General features: G+C 31.2%; 1 protein-coding gene across 1 annotated transcript in view; it reads right to left on the reverse strand.

The window, feature by feature from the left end:
• The window catches only part of LOC128996531 (protein madd-4-like), a 103693-nt gene extending 83948 nt beyond the window's left edge, over nucleotides 1-19745 (reverse strand). The window contains exon 1 of the mRNA XM_054421916.1: nucleotides 19626-19745. Coding sequence (XP_054277891.1) covers nucleotides 19626-19745 — 120 coding nt within the window. The remainder of the gene's footprint in view (nucleotides 1-19625) is intronic.
• Between the last annotated feature and the right edge of the window lie 3269 nt (nucleotides 19746-23014).

Genomic DNA, 23014 nt, shown 5'->3' on the forward strand with positions numbered 1-23014 from the left:
GCAGCCTACAAACCGTTGTGCACAGAGTACAAACAATTGTGCACAGAGTACAAACCATTGTGCACAGAGTACAAACCGTTGTGCACAGAGTACAAACCATTGTGCACAGAGTACAAACCATTGTGCACAGAGTACAAACCGTTGTGCACAGAGTACAAACCGTTGTGCACAGAGTACAAACCGTTGTGCACAGAGTACAAACCGTTATGCACAGAGTACAAACCGTTGTGCACAGCCAATATGTAAATCAGGTTGAAGGTTAGTTTCAAGTGGGTTTTGAAATGGATTTGTTGGAAAGTTTAGCATTAGGATAAAATTAGTAAGATCGAAACCTACACCATGATGATATGCACTTTTACTCTGGAATTGGGGTTTGAAATGTTTATGTGAAAGTTTTTTAAGTTTTTAATTTTTGCTACTTAGCTAGTTTGTTTTCAATCCGTTAAATACTTGCAATGGGTGGCAACCCATTCCCCAAGAAAACTCATATATCAATGAAACATATTTTTTCTCAGCGAATTTTCAAGAAATGTTTGTTTAACAATGTTGCCATTATTTGTTCATATATTCGAAAATATTAATTGTTTTTAATCGAGCTTTATAATAATTATGTTTCTAAGTAATGTCCTATGGCATATATTTTTCCATAAAACATAAATTACGTATATTATGAATATTATTCTCCATTGGATGTAATACAGTTGGATAAACTAATGTTCGTTTTACTTTGGAAAACATCTCCTGTAGTATAAATATTGCGAGAAAGAAGAAAACGAGGAAATATATCATGTCGTTGTGGCAGCGAGTGTCATTTGTAATGTTATTAGCTTCTTCCCAACTCCTTTTCTCATTGTTACTTCTTTGGTAGAATTCGTCGCTTCATCCACTTTCATTTATTGTCTTACAACAAACTGTTTCTTGACATGAGTAGGTGAGGTACATTTTTACCGATTTTGATGAAATTTGGTTATCCATGCTATCTTAGTGTCTTTTTTCATAAAAAAAAAATTTCATTGGTAATGGTAATTTTACCATAAAACCTATAAAACATCGGAAATGTCAACTTTAAAAAATTACACGAACAATGTTAAAAAAGATTAAGTACCGGTAATATACCGCTTTACATTCCAAACAAAATGGTATAACTCCCATCACTGTAAAAATTACTAATCAAAAGTTATTGTAGCTTATGCTATTTTCTTATAAAAACTCATAAAATAACGGAAAATCGGATATTAAAAAAATGCCGGTTTTAATTAAAATTAGTATGCTTTGGTCCTTATAACTCTAAACAAAATAGTGCGACCCCCCATTGCTTGATAAAATATGGCTCAAAAATGATTGCATCTTTGTGATTTTCCCTATAAAAATGTCATAGTTAATCTCACCGCTTACAGGTTTTTGACAAGCTAATAGGAGAGAGTATGTGTCAAATTTCTAAAACAGTTTATTTTACAAAAGTAAAGACTTAATAATGATACTATTCTGGGAGAAGGCACAAGAAATTATTCTTGGTAATGAAACTATTATACTTATAAAACGGCCTCTAGCACATTTCAATATAGCAGCTAGTAACACCTAGTTGAAAACCAAATACCTCTTTAGAACGTTAGAATTGAGAGAGATCATTGCCATTATGCTTAATGCACGAATTTATACGGAGGTTCACAAATAAACAGAAGGACCCATTCAATTTTTAAATATTCTCGGAGATATCCAATTAGTACACATTTTTAAACTATATAAAATTCGTGTGATAAAAAATTGAAAAATACCCAGCGTGCTATTTCGTTTACATCCTAAAATGTAGAATTTGATTTCTTCAAACAAAACCATACTGATGACTATAAGAGCTTACAAATGTTCATGTAAAGGCAAAGTCTTTATTTTAACGAGAAAAATAATTACCAACGGGAATTAAGGACTTCCAACTTTAACATAAGAAAACTAATCCAAAGAAGTCTGTGGTACTAATAATGAAAACTGGGTAAATACATTTAATTGTTTGTGACAGATTTAGGCATTAAGGCATGAGTAATTTAACGTAACAGAACAAATAAAAATACAAACGATGACGGATGGACGAAAAAAGAAAGACAAATACAGGACACACATGTTTCGATGTTTGTCTTGGGTCGACCTGTCAACTTCGAGGTCTGCAATCAACTCTCCTTCGATTGGCTTTACTTTTTGTGATCTAGATGTCACTTTGTCTTCCACATCTTTAGGTCGTTTTAATTTTCAATTCTTGTTCGATTACTTCCTGAATAAAAACAACTTTCATATTAACTCAATGTATTATTTTCTTTTTTGTTGTGTATATATTGATCGCGATTTTTCCAAATTTTATGCAAATAAAAATCATTATTACTCATAACATATTTTCGAGGACATGTCACATACTTTCTCCTATAAGTTTGTCAACAGCCTTAATAATAGGTTGGTGGTAGTAGTCCTGATACTTGTTGGCTAGTGTCTCAAACATTGTAATTTTGAACCGTAATTTTTAGGCATTGGGGATTTAACCATTTTGTTTATAGTTAAAATTACTATAATATTCTAGAATTCAAAATCAAAATCAAAATCATTCCACTCTTTTTTATAAAAATCTAATTTCTTCGTTATTCCATGGGAAAATCTCCATTAAAGCTAAACAAATTTTTAAAAACCGTGGAATAGTACCCACTTTCGCAATTCGGTCGAAATCGGACCACAGGTGTAGTCAGTAACTTTATGCTTATCCACACTCACACACACACTCTCTTTTTATCAGATCACTTCAAAAACTAGATCCCAAAAACAGATATACAGTATACACAAAAGTCCAAATTCAAGAAGTTAAATGGTATGGGGGAATGAAAGTAGAATTCCTAAATTTTGTTGTGACGTAGGAAGAATCCGGTCAACATACACACGGCAAAAATCTCTTACCAAACTATTCTACAAACAAAAGATCCCTTAATGAGTTACATTTCAATATGGCTGAGACGGGTGTCGAAATCTTTTATGGCCAGCCAGTAAATTTTGTGCTGAGTCTTGGTAAAAACCACCTCAATGATGATTTCCAAAATAACTAAATACAAAAAGTAACTTAATTTCGTACATTGAAACATCCCCACATTTAATATATACACATTTTACACTTAATAACAATGTAAATCTAAATGAAAACGAAATATCTTTGATTTGATGTAGATGAAGGTACTAAGTTTCTAAATCAAACTAAACCTCCATCAGAATAATTGAATTGTACTCTGACTTAGATTTGCATTTTGACAAGTTTTCTTACTTAAATAGTTAATTTGTATTCAACACTTTGTCTTAAACCGTTCCGTTAGCGCAAACGTACATTCTGAAGGATAAAATAATCCTGTTAAATATTTAGCGCAACTCTTATTAGATAAAGATTAATGATGTTTAAAGATCACTGTTCTTATAAAAAAACTTTTGGTTTGAATAAGTTGATTAGCAAAGCAATGCATCAGATACATATTATGGACGGCATGTCTAAGTCAGCCCTAATTAGGGATTATATGTATTTTGATTCCAATTCAATTATTGGATAATAATAAATAAATGTTATTAACAGGTTGCCCCCATGGAACTTGAGTAAGTTTCTGTCTCATAGCTATGTGGTATATATAAATTATACAAGTTGTCAAACTATATTTTTAATGATTCCATTTATGACAAATGTTTATGAAAATATTTCTCTATAAGGTGTCAATTAACGCAAATAAAAAGAATATTACATATATTTTTAAGAAGTTTTTAATCCACGTTTTTGTTTAAAAACTGAAAAATATACTTGTTTTTATAGTACTTATTCTCCCTAAGGTATCGTACTAAGAAAGTATAAACATTCTGAATGGATCTAGAATAAGACAGTGAGTGGCTAAACAGTGAATCCAACATTATAGTCATTGTATAAACCCTGGAGGAATCAAATTTGAACAGTTTGCACTAATAAAAATCAATGTATAAAAAAATTTAGCCCATGTCTGAAAACTCCATGAGATTAAAACTATGATTATGACTTACTTTCCTCAATCAATTAAACAACGGAATTTTCTAACATTGTCTAGGTAGCCTAATGGTTTGGCTCTCCCTTATATCTGAAGGTCGATGGTTCGATTCCAAGCGAGATTGGTACCAGACCCTAAGGCATTTGCCATTTTGTTATCGGGCTACAAAATGTTATATAATGTACAAATATATATATATATATACATACATATATATATATATGTACAAAAAGTCATATAGTAAAAATCTAAGTGTCTTGTCAATCTCTTAAAAAAATACCAATGACATAAATGGAAACAAATAATAATCAATACTATTCAAGATAATGCATCATATAAATAATCAAGTTAGGTGACCAAATATGTATGAAATAGTTCCCCATGACATGATGATTTCGTATTCCCCACTTGGCGTCAGATAAAACTACCTTGCAAGGTACACCGGCAACGTCGACAAGAGTTATGAGTTCAATCCATCATAACGCCTTCTTATCTCCATCATCAAACGCTAATATTATTTCTCTGTGAACTCAAAGATAAATGGAGGCAAAGAGTCTATTCCGCTACTAAACAAATGCTTCAGCTTGAATCACCTTTTGTGTAAAGTAGTTTTAAACTTGTAGCAGTTTGGAATGTGTATGTTTAAGGTGTGAAATTTAAAAGAATTAATGTTTCCGGAATTTATTTGTTGTGCATATGAATAATTTAAAATTTTTTTGAGCGTTTTACTTTTTTGCAAAACGTTTTGTGTTTTATGGGTTGAAAATGGGCCTTGAATGATAAATTGACGTTCTTATATTATTAATATAAACGGCACAGATATACATAATTCGTCGAAAACAATTTCCCATTCACTAATGTTTTTTTTTTTACTTGACATGATTAATTAATTATATAGAGGTAAACGATTCTCATGATGATAATAGACTGACATATATCCCAATAAATATTACCTAATAAATGCAAATAGGATTTATGAAAAAGGCGATAATTAATACAACATGAAACAATCCCTAATTTCTTTCCCTGTTTTCTATATAAATACAAATTAAACGCCACTATGTATGGTAAAAAAATAAATAAAACAAAAAAGACAAAAAAATCCTTGCGCAATGTTTTTCATTCGAAATCTAATTAATAAGTAAGTCCATTAAATGTTACATAGTAATTTTGCTGATAATTATTTTTCATCTTTGTCAAGTTAATAAAAAAGATGCATATTACGATTGTACTACTATGATGTACTAGCCTACTAGCCTACTATGATGTACACAGCAGTTCTTTATTTAACTAGAATAATCGGTGTATTTTTGAAATACCGTTGATTATTAAATGTAAGAAAACAAATTGTATCAGAAAAAAACTATTTTGTACATTCATTCGAAGGAAGATGTGTACCAAGACTATTGTGAAGCGTCAGGGGATAAAAAATTTAGCTAAAAAGTGAAAATGAAAAATCGTAAAATTGGAGAAAGAGTCGAACCAATAAATCTGTTTCAGCGCCACTGACTGAGATTCTGGGGCTTTGTTCTCACATTAAGTTGAATTACCACTAAACCACTTGTTACTTAATGGTTTCCTCACTTCAACCACAATGTTAGAGCTGCGATAGTTGAAATAGCTCATTAAAATTGAATTCATGTAAAAATTTAATTCTAAAAATGGTTTTATTTTTTTCATCCAAATTAACCCAATTGATTTTCCGTAAAAATCTAAAACAACATTTTAGCGAGTATTGTTAAGTATTAGAATTAACTAAACAAAATACGTGTATCTCTTTTCAAAAAAGTTTGAGAAACCACTATAAATATAGCTAAATGCAATGAATTTATTAAATTTATTTTTTTAAGTGCTTTCTAAGGTTGTGTACCTGTTGATGCTATGTTGCTAATATTTCGCAAATAAATTTATTTTAATTTGAATGTTCAGAACACTAAATCGTCATGAAGTTTGCGAGTAGACAAAGGAAACAACTGAAGACAAAATAGTATTTAAATAAATATAACCGTATCTAGCCTTTACCATGAACCATATTTTAACAGTATTCAAGGATAAAAATAAAATAATAAACAATGTTTTATAAATTACCAACTATCGTATGATTTGTCATAGAACATTCATCGTCAGAGTATGAGAATCCTCAACATCAACGCTCTGACGTCCATTTAACAAAACAATGGAGACATGACAGACCGCGTAAATGGCTGCTTTTAACTTATGAATGGGCCTTTTGTTACGTGAAAGTCATTTAACATTTACACCTGCCGAGGAAAGTATGGTAAAATACGTGCGGTATTTTTTTTAAATTTATGTAAAATGTGACGGATTTCATGAAGGATATAAAGTAGAAAATCAAAATTAAAAAATAATTTTCGACTATAGGACGAATAAAAACTAATCATATGAATAATAATTATAAGTTATTCAAACGGTGCATATTAATAATATTATTTTAAAAATTAATATTTATAATTTAATTTATTGTTCGTGTGCACAGTAAATCTATGAACAAAATACGGGTTTCAATACGGTACTTAAAACGTTGTTTGCGTATAATATCATAGTAGAAATTGGTAGATTTTTAGTCACAAACATCTATATTATAAACATGAAGTCATGAAAAATAAAAACATTAATTAAATTTAAACATCAAACGAAAATAGCAAACGTGTAGAATATTGGACTGGGGATGACCTCAATTTACCCCACGAACACCAACATTCAATATTTTTCATCCATTGAAGCCCATTGCCTAAAATTAAACCTTCATAAAATGGGAAAATAAAACATATGATTGATTACAGTAATACGGTTATAAACGTTGACAATAATTACAACCCATAACCAACTAAATTAAATATAATAGATGTGTTACTGGTAAATGTTTTAATTGTAATTGGAAACTTCGAATTGAACAGAAAAAAAAACATTATAAATAACATTTATGTTTTTTTTTCAAACTTAAAATTTACAATTTGAAAGTATAGAAAACAAAATTAATCTAAACTGTCTAGAGTCCAAGGTCTAGTTACCATAACAATTAATATTTGTGCACATGAACAAATATTATTTATTAGAACAAGGACGTAAATATTTTCAAATATAAATACACAACAACTTATAAACACAATACGCACGAGGTCTTATCAGGAAGAAGTTTCAGTGTTTTCAGTGAAGCAAGGAGATACTTATCAATTTCACCTGAAAGGACCAGCGGTTGGGTTACCACAGTATCGGCGCTTATCTGGGATTAATCCGAACACCGGTGATCCCATGTAATCTCCACCAGTAGGATAAGTTCCTAAGTAAATATGCAAACAAAAAACATTATCTGGATTACTACTTTAACTTTGTTAGATTAAAATTTCTTTACAAAAGTTTTCGTTAGGTTTATAGATTCTTTTGCTATTAATTATTCCGTGAATCAATTATATTCTGAGGTGTTTATGTGTTCATCAACCATGTGTTGATAAACTATAAATAACATAAGTAACAATACCTGTGAATGTATTTTGTGTGTTTTAATCACCTAGTATTTGACTTGCTGAATTTGAATGTGTTAAGGGCGAGTTCAGTTCGATCACACACCCCAAAGTGCTACAGGTCAAATCAACATTTACTTAAAGTTGTATGTAACATATTACAAAATTTAACAAAATAAATGTACAAAAAATAATAGAGAGAAGAAGCATAAGGTTAGATATGTATGGAAAAACATACATAGTAATGATTATGATTAACAATTACTTTTACATTTTACAAGTGTAAAGTTAATAATTTTTATTAGCAAATATATGTATTCTACTACAAGAAAACTAAGGTAGCGAGTTGGTCTAGTGGTTAGAGCGCGGGACTTCAGACCCTGAGGTCCCATGTTCAAATTCCGCTAAATAACCAACGGATGTTATCCAAGTGATAATGCCGCAACTCCTAGTCATAGCATGAAGTAATATTAAAAACAATCACAGGCTCACGCCTAGCATCTTAGAAAAAAAAAATAAATAAAAAAAACGGGAAAAAAGGAGATAATCCCTACAAATTGCATTGTATATTTTTTTTCTATAATGGTCTTAAGTATGATATTTATTTACATCCCCAAACACTGTTAGTTGTAATTGTGCATTACGAGAATAATGGGGTTTTTTATATAGCAAAAGTATCGTATAAATTCGTAAACTCTTTTATGTAGTATGATTCAACTAGAAAAATGTCTGATATTGTTTTAAGAAAAACTTATTTATATAAAAAATCTATTCAAAAGTGCAATTATAATTACGATACAATGTTAGTAATGTTTATTCATATATTTATCTTCTGGACAGACCATTCCCATGGTTCTATATATAGATTTATGACGAAAAAGATAATAACCAACTTATTTTGATTGGTATAGTAGTGAAATTGAACAATAACAATCAAACTGCACTTCGCGTTAATGTGAAGCATAAGTAAAAATTGAATTAGTAAAGCCTTAGAGAAAGATTTCTTTTGACACTTTTTCATTAACAACCTATAAGAAAGTAATAGATTTGGTCATTCACCAGTAAAAGAGGGGATTGAATGCCGTGATAAATGTAACTAATCGAGGGTGTTTAATCTTTTCCGAACGTCTCACTTTCAAGAGTGTTTTGAGGATTTTTTGATCTTTATTAATGCACTCTACTTTGCTTATAAAAACGTATTTATGACATAGAGACTGCTTAGAAGCTAAAACTGCCATTTTCATTGTTGTTTGTTAAAATTATATACACTACTTATATAAATGACCCAAAAGCTTTCTAGGCTCTCGAAAAGGTTAAAATAATAAGTTGGTTAGTTGGTTATTGTGTTCAGTACCAAAGGATGGTATTTTTTGGTAGTACTTAGTTTGTAAAAATTGAATAAAAAGATTTAAAATATTTTAACTATTTACTAGACTCTTAAAACATTACTTCAATGATTTTATTTTGCAAAGCACATAATCTTACTGACATAATTTTTAAAATATCAAGTTTGTTCAGTCTATTTCGGCGCTTTTACGTTGGTTAAATTTGCGGTAGTTGAGTAACTAAATTGTATACATAACATTTAGCCGACTTGACTTTCAGAAAAGTAAGTAGCTTTTGTCCAGCTCTCCTTTATCATTGAGCTTTCCAAACGTGATTCTTACACAAAACATCTTACTCCATCCTACTCATATCCTCAACTCATGGTTTGATTTGAATATGCTTATGTAGAATTAAATAAATAATAGAAGAGCAATTTGTATAGAAAACATAGCCAAAATGGCATCGGCATTTTTTATCACTTATTAATTATTTTTACCATTTCTGTCGTTAATAATGATGGTAAAATAAACCCAACTTACAAAATTATACAAATAGGACTTTATTTCAACGCTTATGACATAAATAGTATTAAAAACATAAAATAAATGGTACCCCATTTCATACAACAAACAAGATTCGGTTTTCGGTGTTGGAAGCTAAATAAGAGATTCCCTATCTCCTATTGACTTGTTTAATGGCCTGTTGGTTGCCAACCAGTATAGTAGATCACCTCTGACTGCTTAAACATGTTTTCCGAAGACTTCAGTTCAAATTTATAAGGTAATTCTTTACAGTAACTGCCCCATATTGGCCGCGGCGCTGATAGGCTTGTCGGAAGGTCCAGAGTGAAACCGGTTTATTTCATAACATATGGTTTAATTTTTATTTTTCGGATCCCCTTACTTTTCACGATTATTTTGTTCAGTGGATTTAAAACGTTGCTAAGTAATCTTGTCGTAAAGTGCAATATTGCTATACATTTCGTGTTCTTGAAAAATTTAAAAAGAGAGGATTGTTTTTTAGTTTAATTATTTGTATAAAAGACGCTATAATTTATCTTAATGGAATTGAGGAATATAAAATTAAGTATGCAAACTTCTTTTACTGGTTGGTAAAGTTGTTGTTAGTTAGTGGACGTTAAAAAAACTAATAGTAGTAAAGATATGGAGAAAAATTTATCTCATTAAATAATTACAGTAACTAAATTATTACGTGGGTCTACTGCATACCAGGTAAAATTAAGACAATTTTTTTTTATAATAAAATGTCCATATTTTTTTATTGGACGTAAAATGAATAAAACATATTGGTACCGAAAATTGACTCTCTGTTGAAACATTTAATTCCAAAAATTCCACGAAAGCCAAAATACTACAAATGTATACGTGCCAAAACTACAACAAAACTACAACTGATGTGGTTACTTGGCTTGAAATTGACTTGATCGCTCTCTTTAAAGTTTTACTCTCAAACATTTTCACTTTTCTCTCACCCGTCTTAGATTTAAAATCTAAAGATTTGTAGATAGGTTGTAAAAATTACAAGACATATCTTTTGTTAAGATTTTGGTCAAATATAAGGCTGCAAGAATGCGACTGAATATACATATTGTACAATTTCAAAATTGAACAACTTTAAGTTTTTCTTGCAGTTTTTGATGTTGGTAAGGCATAAGTTAAAAATTATCAGTGCTGTGGCTGAGGCAAGTTTTTATTACAATACCACACAAATAGTAAGCGTTGATTAAACTTTCATTATTTATTTTAGTGAATTTCCTTATGGGCGTGTAGCTATTTCCGTAGGTGGTACGGTAATATCTCTAGACCCAGGAGCGATTTACTTTTTCATTTTGATGGTCCTGAAGCCAAAAATACTATTCGTTAACACTTTTATATTTGTGTGTCCGTTAACTCAATCACTCGAGTAATTTTGGTCCCATTTTGATGATCTTTGGTCTTAAGGTGTATAATTGTATAGGTGTATACACTTAAGTTTTGCGAACCATTAAAATTAGGTCATAGGAATTGGAGTTTGACTATAATTTAACCTTATAACATAAAAATTACCCATTTCCAATAAGCCATCGTGTAGGGTTAAACAAGAAACAATAATCTTGTATAGTTATCATTTTTGTACGATAAATGGTTATGGAGAAAAAAATGTACATTTAAAATCCCTGTATAAAAAATAAACCATTCTAGTTAGCTTGTTTATCGATATATTTGTAATCAATTCAAATTGGTTATTCCATACAATACTATAAAAGTTTCATGAAAACCCAGTTTCCTTCCCTGTTGTAGAACACATAAGAACTCATAAAAACTAATGTTATTCAATCAGGAAATGAGTCTACAAATCCAAGCAAATATTTTTGTCAAAATCCATTCAGACAAATGGAAATTCGCTTAGTCTGCAGGTTTTCTGCAAAAGGGTATTATTTCCTATACAAGTTGCATTGTGGTGAATGAACATGCAGACCTCATCAGTATGAGAGGGCATCGGGGAAGTGGTTAAGCAGTGAGATTTTCCAGAGCTTAACAGTATAAAGGGTAGATTAACTTGGATCTTCTACTACTTTCACTTTACTTTCAATGCTTATTCCATTAGGTATTCTTCTACAGTTTAGCTAACTTGGGTTAACAACCGCTTAGTAGGTCTTACAGTTTTAATTCCTGTTCCGAATTGATTGTTAGTTCATTTAGGAATACATTTAAAACATGAATTTGACAGTAACTGACTATAGTTGTCAGTAGCTGAAAAATATAATATAAATATAAATTACTTAATATAATAATATGAAACTTCGAAGTCAATCGAGTAAAGCTATCTATTAATAATTTTTTTCATTCATTTTTTTTCTTTTTAGTAATTTTTTTCTGAGTCATTTTTTCTTTCTTTTTAAGCGAAAGCCGTTTAAAATGTCTTCATTAGTCGATAAAATCACTAATCCTTCATGTAAAGGATAAATGGGCAAACGGTTTGATGTAATGCGAATTATTTTCTAATTTAAAATAGCTTTTTAATATTATAGGTTGAAATTTTCAATTCTATGCAGTTGTATTAATGTAATTAAAAGCTATATATTAGCATTTTCAGAGCTAGTTTTCATAACATCTCAACAGATTTTAAACACAATACTTGAGAAAGTTAATATTTTTGTTTTTCAAACCCAGGATGGTTGCTAAAAACTTTGACATTCATGAATAAGCTATGCAAAATTGTCATATTAAAATTTCATAAAACATTAATAAGGGTTCTAAACAATTCTAAATGCCATATTTCCTTAGTAACTATGTTAAAATTTACCATGTCAAACAACCTAAATGTAAACTTAAAGTTAGAGATAAAAGTTATTCTTCTGAGAAAAATTGATGAACACAAGCTTATTATTTACGAGCTACGATTGTTTGTAAAAGCGCAAACAGTTCTCAGCGAAAGTCTTTGTGAAGGAAATTAATTGACAGAAAACACAAACATATGGAAGAATAAAGAGCAGTAAATGTTGGCCACTAATGGGGCCTTTGTTGGAACTCTGACTTGGGTCTTTAAACAATAACGGCCTCTGAACCTTGAGAGAAATAATAACTTGTCCGTCATCTTGTAAGGTGGAGAGATTTTGTAAGTTTCCTTTCAAGTGATGGAATAAAATGGCAAATCATTGTAAAAAAAATAAAAACTGTTTTAAATTTTTTTTTCCTACACTGTCTAATCTAACACATTAATGTCCACATATTTACACATTGGTTTAAAAGGGTCTTATTATAGTCCTATTATATTTAAGGCGCCACATATGAGATTCGTACATGTTTTTGTGCATGCAGTTTTTTTATTATTATTGATAATAGGAAATAATGTAATATTTTATTTTTCAGATCAATTTAAAAACTTACAAAACAAGGAAAATACCCCGCCGACCACCGACCATAGAAAAAAAACTTGTCCCTTAAGAGGTAAAGAGGTGAATCGAGTCTTGGAAAGTGGCGATTTCGCGCCCCTAGAAAATAGTTTTCAGTTGATAAGTTAACGTTGCTATGTGCGTCGGCAGTGCGTCACATAAAAGGTTTTAATAATTTTTACAATGTCAAAGTTGAAATGCAACTCGTTATAATAGGCTCTCCATTACATAAAAGAACCACTTACAAGTCCTAAGACATTGTCCTGTTAATTTACATCAAAATCCTGTATAAAGCTAACCATATAGTGTTGTGGGAAAGTATTTCTGTTGGGATTGACAAAAAAGTACAGACACATTTTTTCATATTTATATATATCCATAAAAGTTTATATTTATGTCATAGTGAGTCATGGTAAAGTATAATATGCTAATTTGTCTAATAATATTACAATTCATTTGTTAGGCGATAATGGTACTGACTAAAGAAACAGCTGTTAGTCAGTGACAAAAATTAAATATCTCACTCATTTTTAAGCGTGTAGCTAATGGCCTTTAAACTATAAAAATATATTTTGTGTAGAAAGTTTTAGGCTTTCTAAAAAAACGCATTAAAAAAATTACTCAGCTATAATGTTGTAATATCTACTTAAAACGTTAAACAGGTTAGCTATTTTAATAGATTACTACATTTCAAAACGTTCCAACTTATGTTTTCCATTGCAGTTTATACATTTTAAAATTAGAATCAAATTATGGAAAACACGAACTAGAATGTTAAAAATAACTTATAAAATTAAAAATATAATTTTGATGTATATATAAATACAGAGTAATACCGTATCAAGTTCGGGTGAGACGAGCTGTTTAGCCGAGTATCGGGACTTGGAGAGGATTAAACTAAACTGACCGAGAGTGAACCTCTGTAAGCTGCTCCGGTAAAGTATATTGTCGAACGTTCAACACTGAATACGTGACAAAATAAAACTTATATACTATTTTCTAAACACATTCTGAGTCTTACGTCCAAATGTAATGCAAGCTATTTCTTGTAATTACTTAAAATATCATACATAACCATGAATCATACACTGCTAAATATGCTGTAGCCTCCCCATAAGCTGCGGCCTTTACGGTATTTTCTTAATTCAATCATTGTTTTCAAAATTTTTACATAATTTAAGTGTCTATTTTTAATGAAAAGCCGTGTTAACCGGTCTTGATCAACTAGTGAGGAAGTTTCTCTAAACTCTATAACTGCGACTCACTCCCTGGGGGAGCGAGGTGGTATAGTGATAGAGCGCAGGTCTTCGGTACCTGAGGCCCCAGGTTCAAATCCCGCCAAATAACCAATGGATATTTTTCCATGTGATAATTGTTCCGCAACCCCTAAGTCTAGCCAAAAGTAATGAGAAAAATAATTCCGAGCTTGTGCATAGCACTTAGAAAAAAAAAAACTCCCTCATTTCCAAAACTATGTTCTCTTTTCGATTTCGTTGGTATGTAAGTACTGTGCTAATCTATAGTCTCCAGGCTTTTGTTAATATTTTTGAATTTTTATATGTAAGGGTATTTCCTTATAAAAACTCATCATAGGGTACTAATTGATAGATCAGATTTAATAAAAGACTTTCATGGTTTGATTAAAATTAAGTATTTATAGTCCTTTAAACTCCAAAAAATGTTACGACCCCCATATCTGGGGAAAATTACATTTCAAAAGCTATTGCAACTTTTCTGATTTTCCCCTTTAAATAGCATGGTTACCCCCACCACTTACCCATGATTAGGGTTTGGTTGTTGGCAAACTAATCGGATAAAGTATCTATCAGATCATTGATCTGTTTATTTTATACCGGTTTATAAAAAAAAATCGTTATCAAGTGAGGCTTTAAAAAGTCCCAATATAATTAGTTAGTTAGTCATTATAATTAGTTAAGTCCCTAGGTGGCCTAAGGGGAAGACCAATGAATATGATAATAGCAAGTTTTCAGTCACACATGAAAAAGGTCCTGTCAATCACATGTAAAACACATTCGATGAATGTTTCTTAGTAGTTGATGGCACCTTTTTATGAATAACTCAATTAACTATGAATATATAATAATTGTACTATATATTATATAGTAATGGATCCAATAAAATGAAACTCCCGATAAATGAATAAACATAAATGGAATAATAAACAACAGTCATAATAAAATGATATGTATTACATTGAATATCACATTTTAAGACAAATTACGATATGTTAAGGTAAATTAGGAAGTTAATTCGTAAGAAAATGGATGTAAAATTCTACTATGGACAATATTTTCTTGCACATCCATAGACTTTATAATTTTTGTTTCCGCCCAGAAAACTAAACTGGGTTAACTCCAAATTACAGCATTGAGAGAGTATTTAGATAAATCTCTTATGGGGTTTGATATATGTTTATAAATGGGCCATTGTTGGTAAGGTAAGGCAGCCAATGCAGCCATTTACCGTAATATATCGCTCTATGAATTTAAATTCGAGTTAAAACACTATTTTTATAAAAGCACATCTTGTGTAATCTATCATATTTACTAATAGAATATTGAAATATTGAATACACACTATACAGCAAGTTCAACTTATTTATTAATAAGATTGAGGCTGTTAATTTATCTTTTCCAAAATATAGCATGCCCGATTACTGTTGTAGAAGTTTAAATTAAATTAAAGCATTTTTTATAGTTCAATGCAAAGTTTAGGAGTGAAAAATTACATTGTGTCAATACAAGGACAAATAAACCAGCATGATATCAGAAACTAATAAGACCTTAAATATACACAAGGCCTAGGACAAATATCCTCACGTAATCACTCAAACTACAACCATACAATATGTGATACAAATTATAAATTTGTGGCATCCACAGCCCATAAAATATTCACAAAAGACTACATTATAATTGGACAATTTTTATACATATCTTTTTTAAAGTAACAGTTATGGACAAATTACTTTAGGCGTGAACAGGTCTACATGCTACAATATCACTATATATTGTTTATAATATATTTGCGCAATATTTGATGGTAATAAGCATTGAGTTAAGTTGAATGTAGGACAGAACAGTAATGTACCCCTAAGGAGTACAATGATACGAATATGGTTCATCGTTTTGTTCTCATAACTAGGCTACGTACTCCACTTGGTTCAAACAGTTTAATTTTATTTTTTAACAAAATGAGAATGCCTTTTTTTAATGAGGATTATACATAACTTACAGTAAGAAATATCAGAAATGTACCCAAAACTAAAATAATTTACTATCTGTACGAAACTAACGTATTAGTAAATGTCAAGGTAAAGTTTTGGAGTTAAAATGCAAATTTTTGCATCGATTGCATAGGTTGACGGTTTTCAAGCGTGCAAAACTAACATATAAGTAAATGTCTAGGGAAAGCTCTTGAGGAAAATGCAAACTTTTGTTTGGAACAGCTTATTGCTTAATTTTTATCCTAACCTGACGGGGTTCCCATAGTAGTCCAAGAGCTTTTCTTAGATTAAAATGTACCTATCTACATCATTAGTAGTTTCATATCTGTGTTTAGGGATAAAAATAAACGCATCCCAACAGTAAGGAAGTATAAAATATCAAACTATTTCTTAAGGAAATCTACATTACATAATCACACCTTACCACACTTATAAGCAACTTTGAAGTCCATAAACAATTCACGTACAATCCATGCTGCTATAATAAACCATCGTAGTACACCAGGCTACAAATCTCCCGCCAAAAACCACTCCATTCTCCCGCCCAATAAAACAAGCGTTAATTTCCAACAATACAGTCTTAAACTCGTCTCGTTAAACAGCTGGGACCCAGCTGTGATTGCGGTACTTGACGTGGTGAACACATGTGTGACGTGGGATGAAGGTATCTGGGCATTGTCTGGTGACCTTGGAGTCAGCTGACCACAGGAATGCCGGGAATTATGAGCACGTGGGAAGGCAGTCCGTCAGCGCCATCTGGCTAGGTATCTACCTTGTAATCGATACGGGGATAATACTGTGTTTAGATAGCTACTGTAGTAGATTTAGAGTAGTAATTTCCTAGTCCTTACTTTGCCTTGGGGACGGAGTGATTCATGAAGTAGTATTGACTGAAGACAACGTCCCTGATGCAAGAATACTATTCAAAATGTCTAGGACTATTGATTGGTCCCTCCAAGAAGAATTAAAAATTAAAATTTCCTTTGGTCTATGTTGCGTACGTTTTCAAATTTTGCTCATTGGATATTTTATTCATGTTTCACTATGCTCAATCTCGCATATTACATTCGGTATTGAATTATATGGCGAGACCACTATTCAAGCTTTATACAGCCGATATCTAATGCAAATCAAGAATATTTTCTACTATCACTTCAAGGATTATGTGAAAAGGAGAAATACTCGTTCTAAATTGTACGACTTATGTAGGGCTAAAGATAAATTTTGTAAATAACTATGTCATAGAAAATATTGCACAGTCAAACACATTGGTACTATTTACATGAGGAATTAAGAATATTTTGTACAATCACCTCAAGGATTGTGTGAGAAGGAGAAATACCCGTTCGGAATCAGAGACTTGTGGAGGTTCGGTTAAATCACAAGCTCCACGTAAATCTCGCCTAATGCCTCTGCACTATTGATTCTGCGACGCCTCAGATACGTTAAGTAAATCCACCCTTCGACGAATACTTTTGTTTCTGATTCCTAATGTTTCCAAGAAGGATTCACGAGTTTGCCACAAGTTGGTACACATTTATTCTTAGTGATGATGTTAGTCGTGTTGAGGTCCTCTATAGTTGATAAAAATGAGATTTGTATTGTTTTAAATGTATTTGTCATCATATTTAAGCAAAAACAGCCGTATTTAATAAATGCATTGTGGGTGTAAATTAGCTTCTTTACTCCCTAGGGAGTAAAAAGCGTTTTTACTCCCAAAACGTCAGCTGTTGGAAACTTCGATTGTAAGTACTCACATGTATCGAAATTATGTATTGATTGATTTCATCGGATGTAGCTTATTGCTGCATTTTTGTCAATAGTTTGACATATCGATAGTATAATATACACTAACACAATTATTATTGACGAAATTATTAAACTTACTAAAAACTTACCAAACAGTAAAAGCTGGAAACTATTTTTAGAGATTACATCAACACGACTTAGTTTTTCTAACTTGGTTGTTGCGTTTTATTTATTTTGATCTCTAAAAAAAGTAGAGAAAAATTAATGTTAAGCTAGGTATATTTAAGATGATACTCTTAAAAGGAAAATAGCATTTTAAAATGCTTTTCTTTGTTTATTTTTAATATTTAACTGTGTATTCATAACGAATGTTGCACCACTATGGGACCAATCTAGTTTAGTTGTTAGAGCTCGTGCTTTATAGCATAGTGACTCGGGTATGGATCTTGCCAAACACCATTTTCCTAAACCACGTCATAAAGCCTAGGCTACAATCGAAAGCTTCACCAAATACTGAACAAAATTTTCAAAAGATTGATATTTTGAGCTTTCGTAGTAATTAAATTCCAACTATTCTGAAAAAAATTAGGGTAACGTCTTCTATCTTCAAAGCTTAAGGTACTTATGTTTGAACACTAAAACGAATATTCTTTAGTTTCCGAAGTGGATTCCTTCCTTTCACAATATCTGTAGAGGGAGACTGTTTTGTTTTCATAAAACCTAGCTCAACGACCGGTACTGAGGAATTTGCTTCGTTTCACATTCAGATTTACTAGATAAATCATTGTTTACTGCCGGAAGCCACGATAGGGTTTATTTGGGTCCTTCCCTCCTTGCTGACATTTGGCGTATCGATGTCTAGGGCTTTCCATCGCTTCTTCAAAAATTAATATTGCATAGTACCTACGAATATCAAATTACGATACACAGTCACTTTTTTTTAAACTTCCTTATGAATAAGGTCACATTAGGATATACAATAATGAACTAACCGTATCGCTGGTGTAGGAATAGTTTTAACTTTAATTATTGTGGATAGGTAAAACTTAAGTTGGAAGTGGGTGCCAAATTACCAAATAAAGGAATTGTTTTATATTAATTCGTCATTGATGATTAGAGGGATTTCGACTTGAGTTTGCATTACGAAAATTCGTGCTCTAGTATATTTACACTATATAAGAAATTTATACGTTTAACATTAGCTAATTGTCAATTTAATAACAGTTCTTTGAGATACAATCGTTTTGTTAGCAATAGAGAGTTAGATATGTAATATATTTATTCTTAGTGATCTTATTTGCACGATAATATTTTGTCCTTTATTGTGTTTTATTTACGTATTAAAATTAAATATTACACATATTTTGAGAACATTCTGTTGATAACAAGTGTTTCTAGTTTCACTCTAGTTTAAAACTACTTTAGGCTAACTTAAAACTATCAATGTGTAAATCTTTGCTTGCCTGCATGTATAATGGACTAAGAAATAAGCAGAAAGCGTAAAATAAGACAAAAAATAAGAGAGATACATTTACCTGACACTAGTGAACCAAAACTTCACAAATATGAAACTCGTATCAAACAACAGGGATGAGATTTTAGAGAATGAAATGTCTATTTTAAAATTTTCAGTCAATGCTAATGATACATTAATTTACACATAACAACAAAACTAATTGATATTTCTTCATGTGCTACTGCTTAGCCTTTGGACTGCGGCGCTATAGATACGTGTTCAACCACCAGCATGACATAAAAAAATGAGAAGTTTAGGCACCTTCCCCTTAAAATTATGTATTTGTAATTCCATAATTCATAATTCCTGTATACCGTACACTACCAAACACAGAAAAATACAATTTTTAAACACAAACATAACATTTTTTACTGTTCCCAAGAACGACTCCAAAGGAGTTGATCTTCCAAATGATCAGTTCAAAAGAACGACTCCCCACGACGCGCATGCCCAGTGCCGGCGCCTGCGCAGAGTCACAGTGGCGCACTGCCCACGCAGCTATCATGCTAAGTAGCCGTTACAATTGGGTCGTCTGGTTACAGACGATAAATCATGCATCCCTAATTGTACGACTCGGCCTCTTTGACCACAACTTGTCCTTGATCGCTGTCCAACCACTTGTTCTCCTAAACACGTGTTTGGATGTAGTAAACTTTGACATTGGATAGTGATGTAGAAGTGTTTGTTGTATTGTGTAAGATCTGTTATCATTAGGTTTTGTTGGTTGTGACGTTAGAGTGCACTGATGTCAACAAAAATTGTCTCTTTTTTCATGTGAGTTTTTTTTTATCTGTACTTCTCTTCAGATTCAACACAAGAGACAAGCTATATCTTTGAACTTAATTGTTGGTAATTGTTAGGTTTGATAGTGATAAAATTGAGGTGTGTGTATACAAATTATTTTAAACATAAAATATGGAATAGGTTTTAACTACAGTTCAAGAAAAAAAACATAAAATAAAAAAAAAACTAAGCTGATTAATATAAAAATGTAATTGGACAGTACATCTATATGGAAAGCAAATAAGGAACACAAACTTTTGAGAAAACCGTAAGCTGGGTAATACAATTGGTTATAATTAGGTTTTGATGTCAAATACACAAAAGACATTCACAGAAATAAGCAATAAGTACGATTAAAGTATGATTTTCCTGAATAACCCAGAGGAATTGTGTAACTAGTTTTTGAATCAGATTTAGAAATCCAAATTTTTCTCCCAAGTACTCTTGTCACGTTGATAAGCACAGGAAGAACAACCAGCATACTTATTGCTATTGAAAAACATATAAATTAAGATAAGTCCTCTATAATTTCGTGTAACTTATGCTAAATATTTTTCATTTAAATTATGGTATGTCGTGATTGAATTTATTGAGTAAAATATTTGGATAAACCAATGACTTTCTGACTATCGATTTTGTATTCTAAGAGTAAAGAACGTTAATATAATTCAAAATTTTCTTACAAACAATGCTAATACAAGACAGAATTTCTAAAACTTTGAAATAATTAAATACAATCAATCCACTAACGTTATTCAAATTGAATTTTAATCCAGGAATGCATGTTGATGTTTTTATCCTAAGTTGTGTTCAAATTGGGTGAGCAGAGCTTAAAAACATACCTTTATACTTTTGAAATATTAATATTTTGAAAATTAATCAAGATACAGTTGGTAATTTTGATGTGCTTATAACTACATCATTTACATGACTTCAAATTTACCTTAATAAATTATGTTAAAAAATTATAATAATCGCACGAATAAATAAAATGTAACTATGTTAAGGGACGTATAAGTAGGAGAGAAGCGAGTAAATTGGATAGCAAACAGATTGCAGCCTGATTGCGGATGGGTTGCGGATTTGCGGGTCTTCCTTGCTTTATATTCCGGCGTCGTGTGGCCAGAATATGTTGAGGAGCGCCCACACCCCACGTGCTGTATAACAGTGTATATCACACCTGACATACAAACCAGCTGATGTGCCTTACTTGATGCTTGTCATTCCACATTCGTCTGGAGAATCCGAGTATGTGTCTAGACTTTTGAATTAAATAAAATAGTAACCTAATTTTTATATTAAATTGTTTAATGTAAATGGTTAGAATGTACAGCGTTTGGAAAAATACTTTATCCCAATTTGGGAAAAATTCTAAATAAATTAATAAATATTGTGGGATTGGTCATGAAATAATTTGTCAAATAACATTCACGGCCATTTGAACACACTTGCTACAACACTAACGTTAAGTAACAAAGTGTCCACGTTACTATCTGTGCTTGAATATTAATTTAATGTAGTACGTTGGTGAGTCTGTAACTCTGCGAACTTCGGGCCCAAGGCAGCGATGTTTAGGGTTTAAATCCTGGAATCTCTCACTATTCTTTATCAAAACTGTTCACCCTTGTACTGTACCAGCTCACCCCTTGATTTGCTGTATACGTTCCAAACAAAGGCCTCTGTGGCCCACATAGACATGCAAATGCAAGGTAAAAGATGCCACCAATATCTAGAAAATAAGAATAAAAATATCATAATTACCTTTAATTACTACTAGTAGACTTTAGTTGTAAGTTTCGAAGCATATTGCGTTCTTAAGTTAACTTTTCTATCATATTCGCAAGTATATTTTACTGTATATTATGTGTGCGAACCTATAAAATCCATCCTTGTACACTTGATAATTTGGCCACCGTTTCACATCACTAGCGATTTTTGCTAAATTATAAGGGTGAATACAAAGTCAAGAATCCATATCTAATATTTGTCTTGGCAATTATATAAGGATACCTCTGCATATTTACTTAGAAAAATATTCGATGGGGGGTCTTGACTTCTTATTCACCCTGTATATTGTAATCATTACAATAAATAGATAAAACGTTCTAATTACTCATAAGAGTGTCAAGGCTGCTTAAACAATTACTTTCATCAACTAATGGACTAAAAAAACTATCTACTAATGGGCATATTACATGAAATGAAAATTATTTTGAGTGCATTCATATTACGCTAAATTACTGCTTGTAGTTGCAATAAAGTGTAGTAATTTGCAAGAATAGTGAACAAACCACCAATTATTGGATGAATTACCTGATTTAATTGAAGGTGACAGTGTAATACACACTTAATTATGCTAAACTGCTACGTAGTGCATTAACGTAACTTAACCCTTATATAATACCCTTGACACACTTAATGCATTTTATTAAAAGTCTAGTTTACCAAAACTACACAATAAAAAATATGTATAGTGTAATAATTCTAATGGCCACGGGGCTAAGCAATGTCGTCAAAACCATGTTTTTGGACCATATTTTTATATAAAATAAGGTTTATAAAATAATTTTATAGAAAATTATTATTGAATTGAACATTAGACAAACCAATGCTTTTGGACAAAGGTAATCACTACCTTTTAAGGGACTTCAAACAGTTGTTCGTTCAATGTTTGTTGAATTTGTCTACGCTTACGTAGACAAAAAGCCCAAAGACAGGCCTAATAAATACATAATATCATTTTTTCATTGTTTACAACTGATACTCACGTATGCCATCCATACAAGTTTTAAGTCAACAATATGACTATATTTGTTTTAGTTTTAAACCTTCATGAAATGCTTTATGCACTCTTAGTTTATGTGTAGGCCTAAGTATAATTTCAAAAAAAAATGGTAAAAATAATTAATATCTACTGCTGCTTATCATGTACAATGATGAATTGTACACGAATTTATCATAGCAATGAAACTATTTCCTAACAAAACTGTG

Source organism: Macrosteles quadrilineatus, unplaced genomic scaffold (assembly GCF_028750875.1).
Source record: "Macrosteles quadrilineatus isolate MER2022 unplaced genomic scaffold, UCM_ALF_1.0 Scaffold_6__1_contigs__length_79288215, whole genome shotgun sequence".
Lineage (NCBI taxonomy): Eukaryota > Metazoa > Arthropoda > Insecta > Hemiptera > Cicadellidae > Macrosteles > Macrosteles quadrilineatus.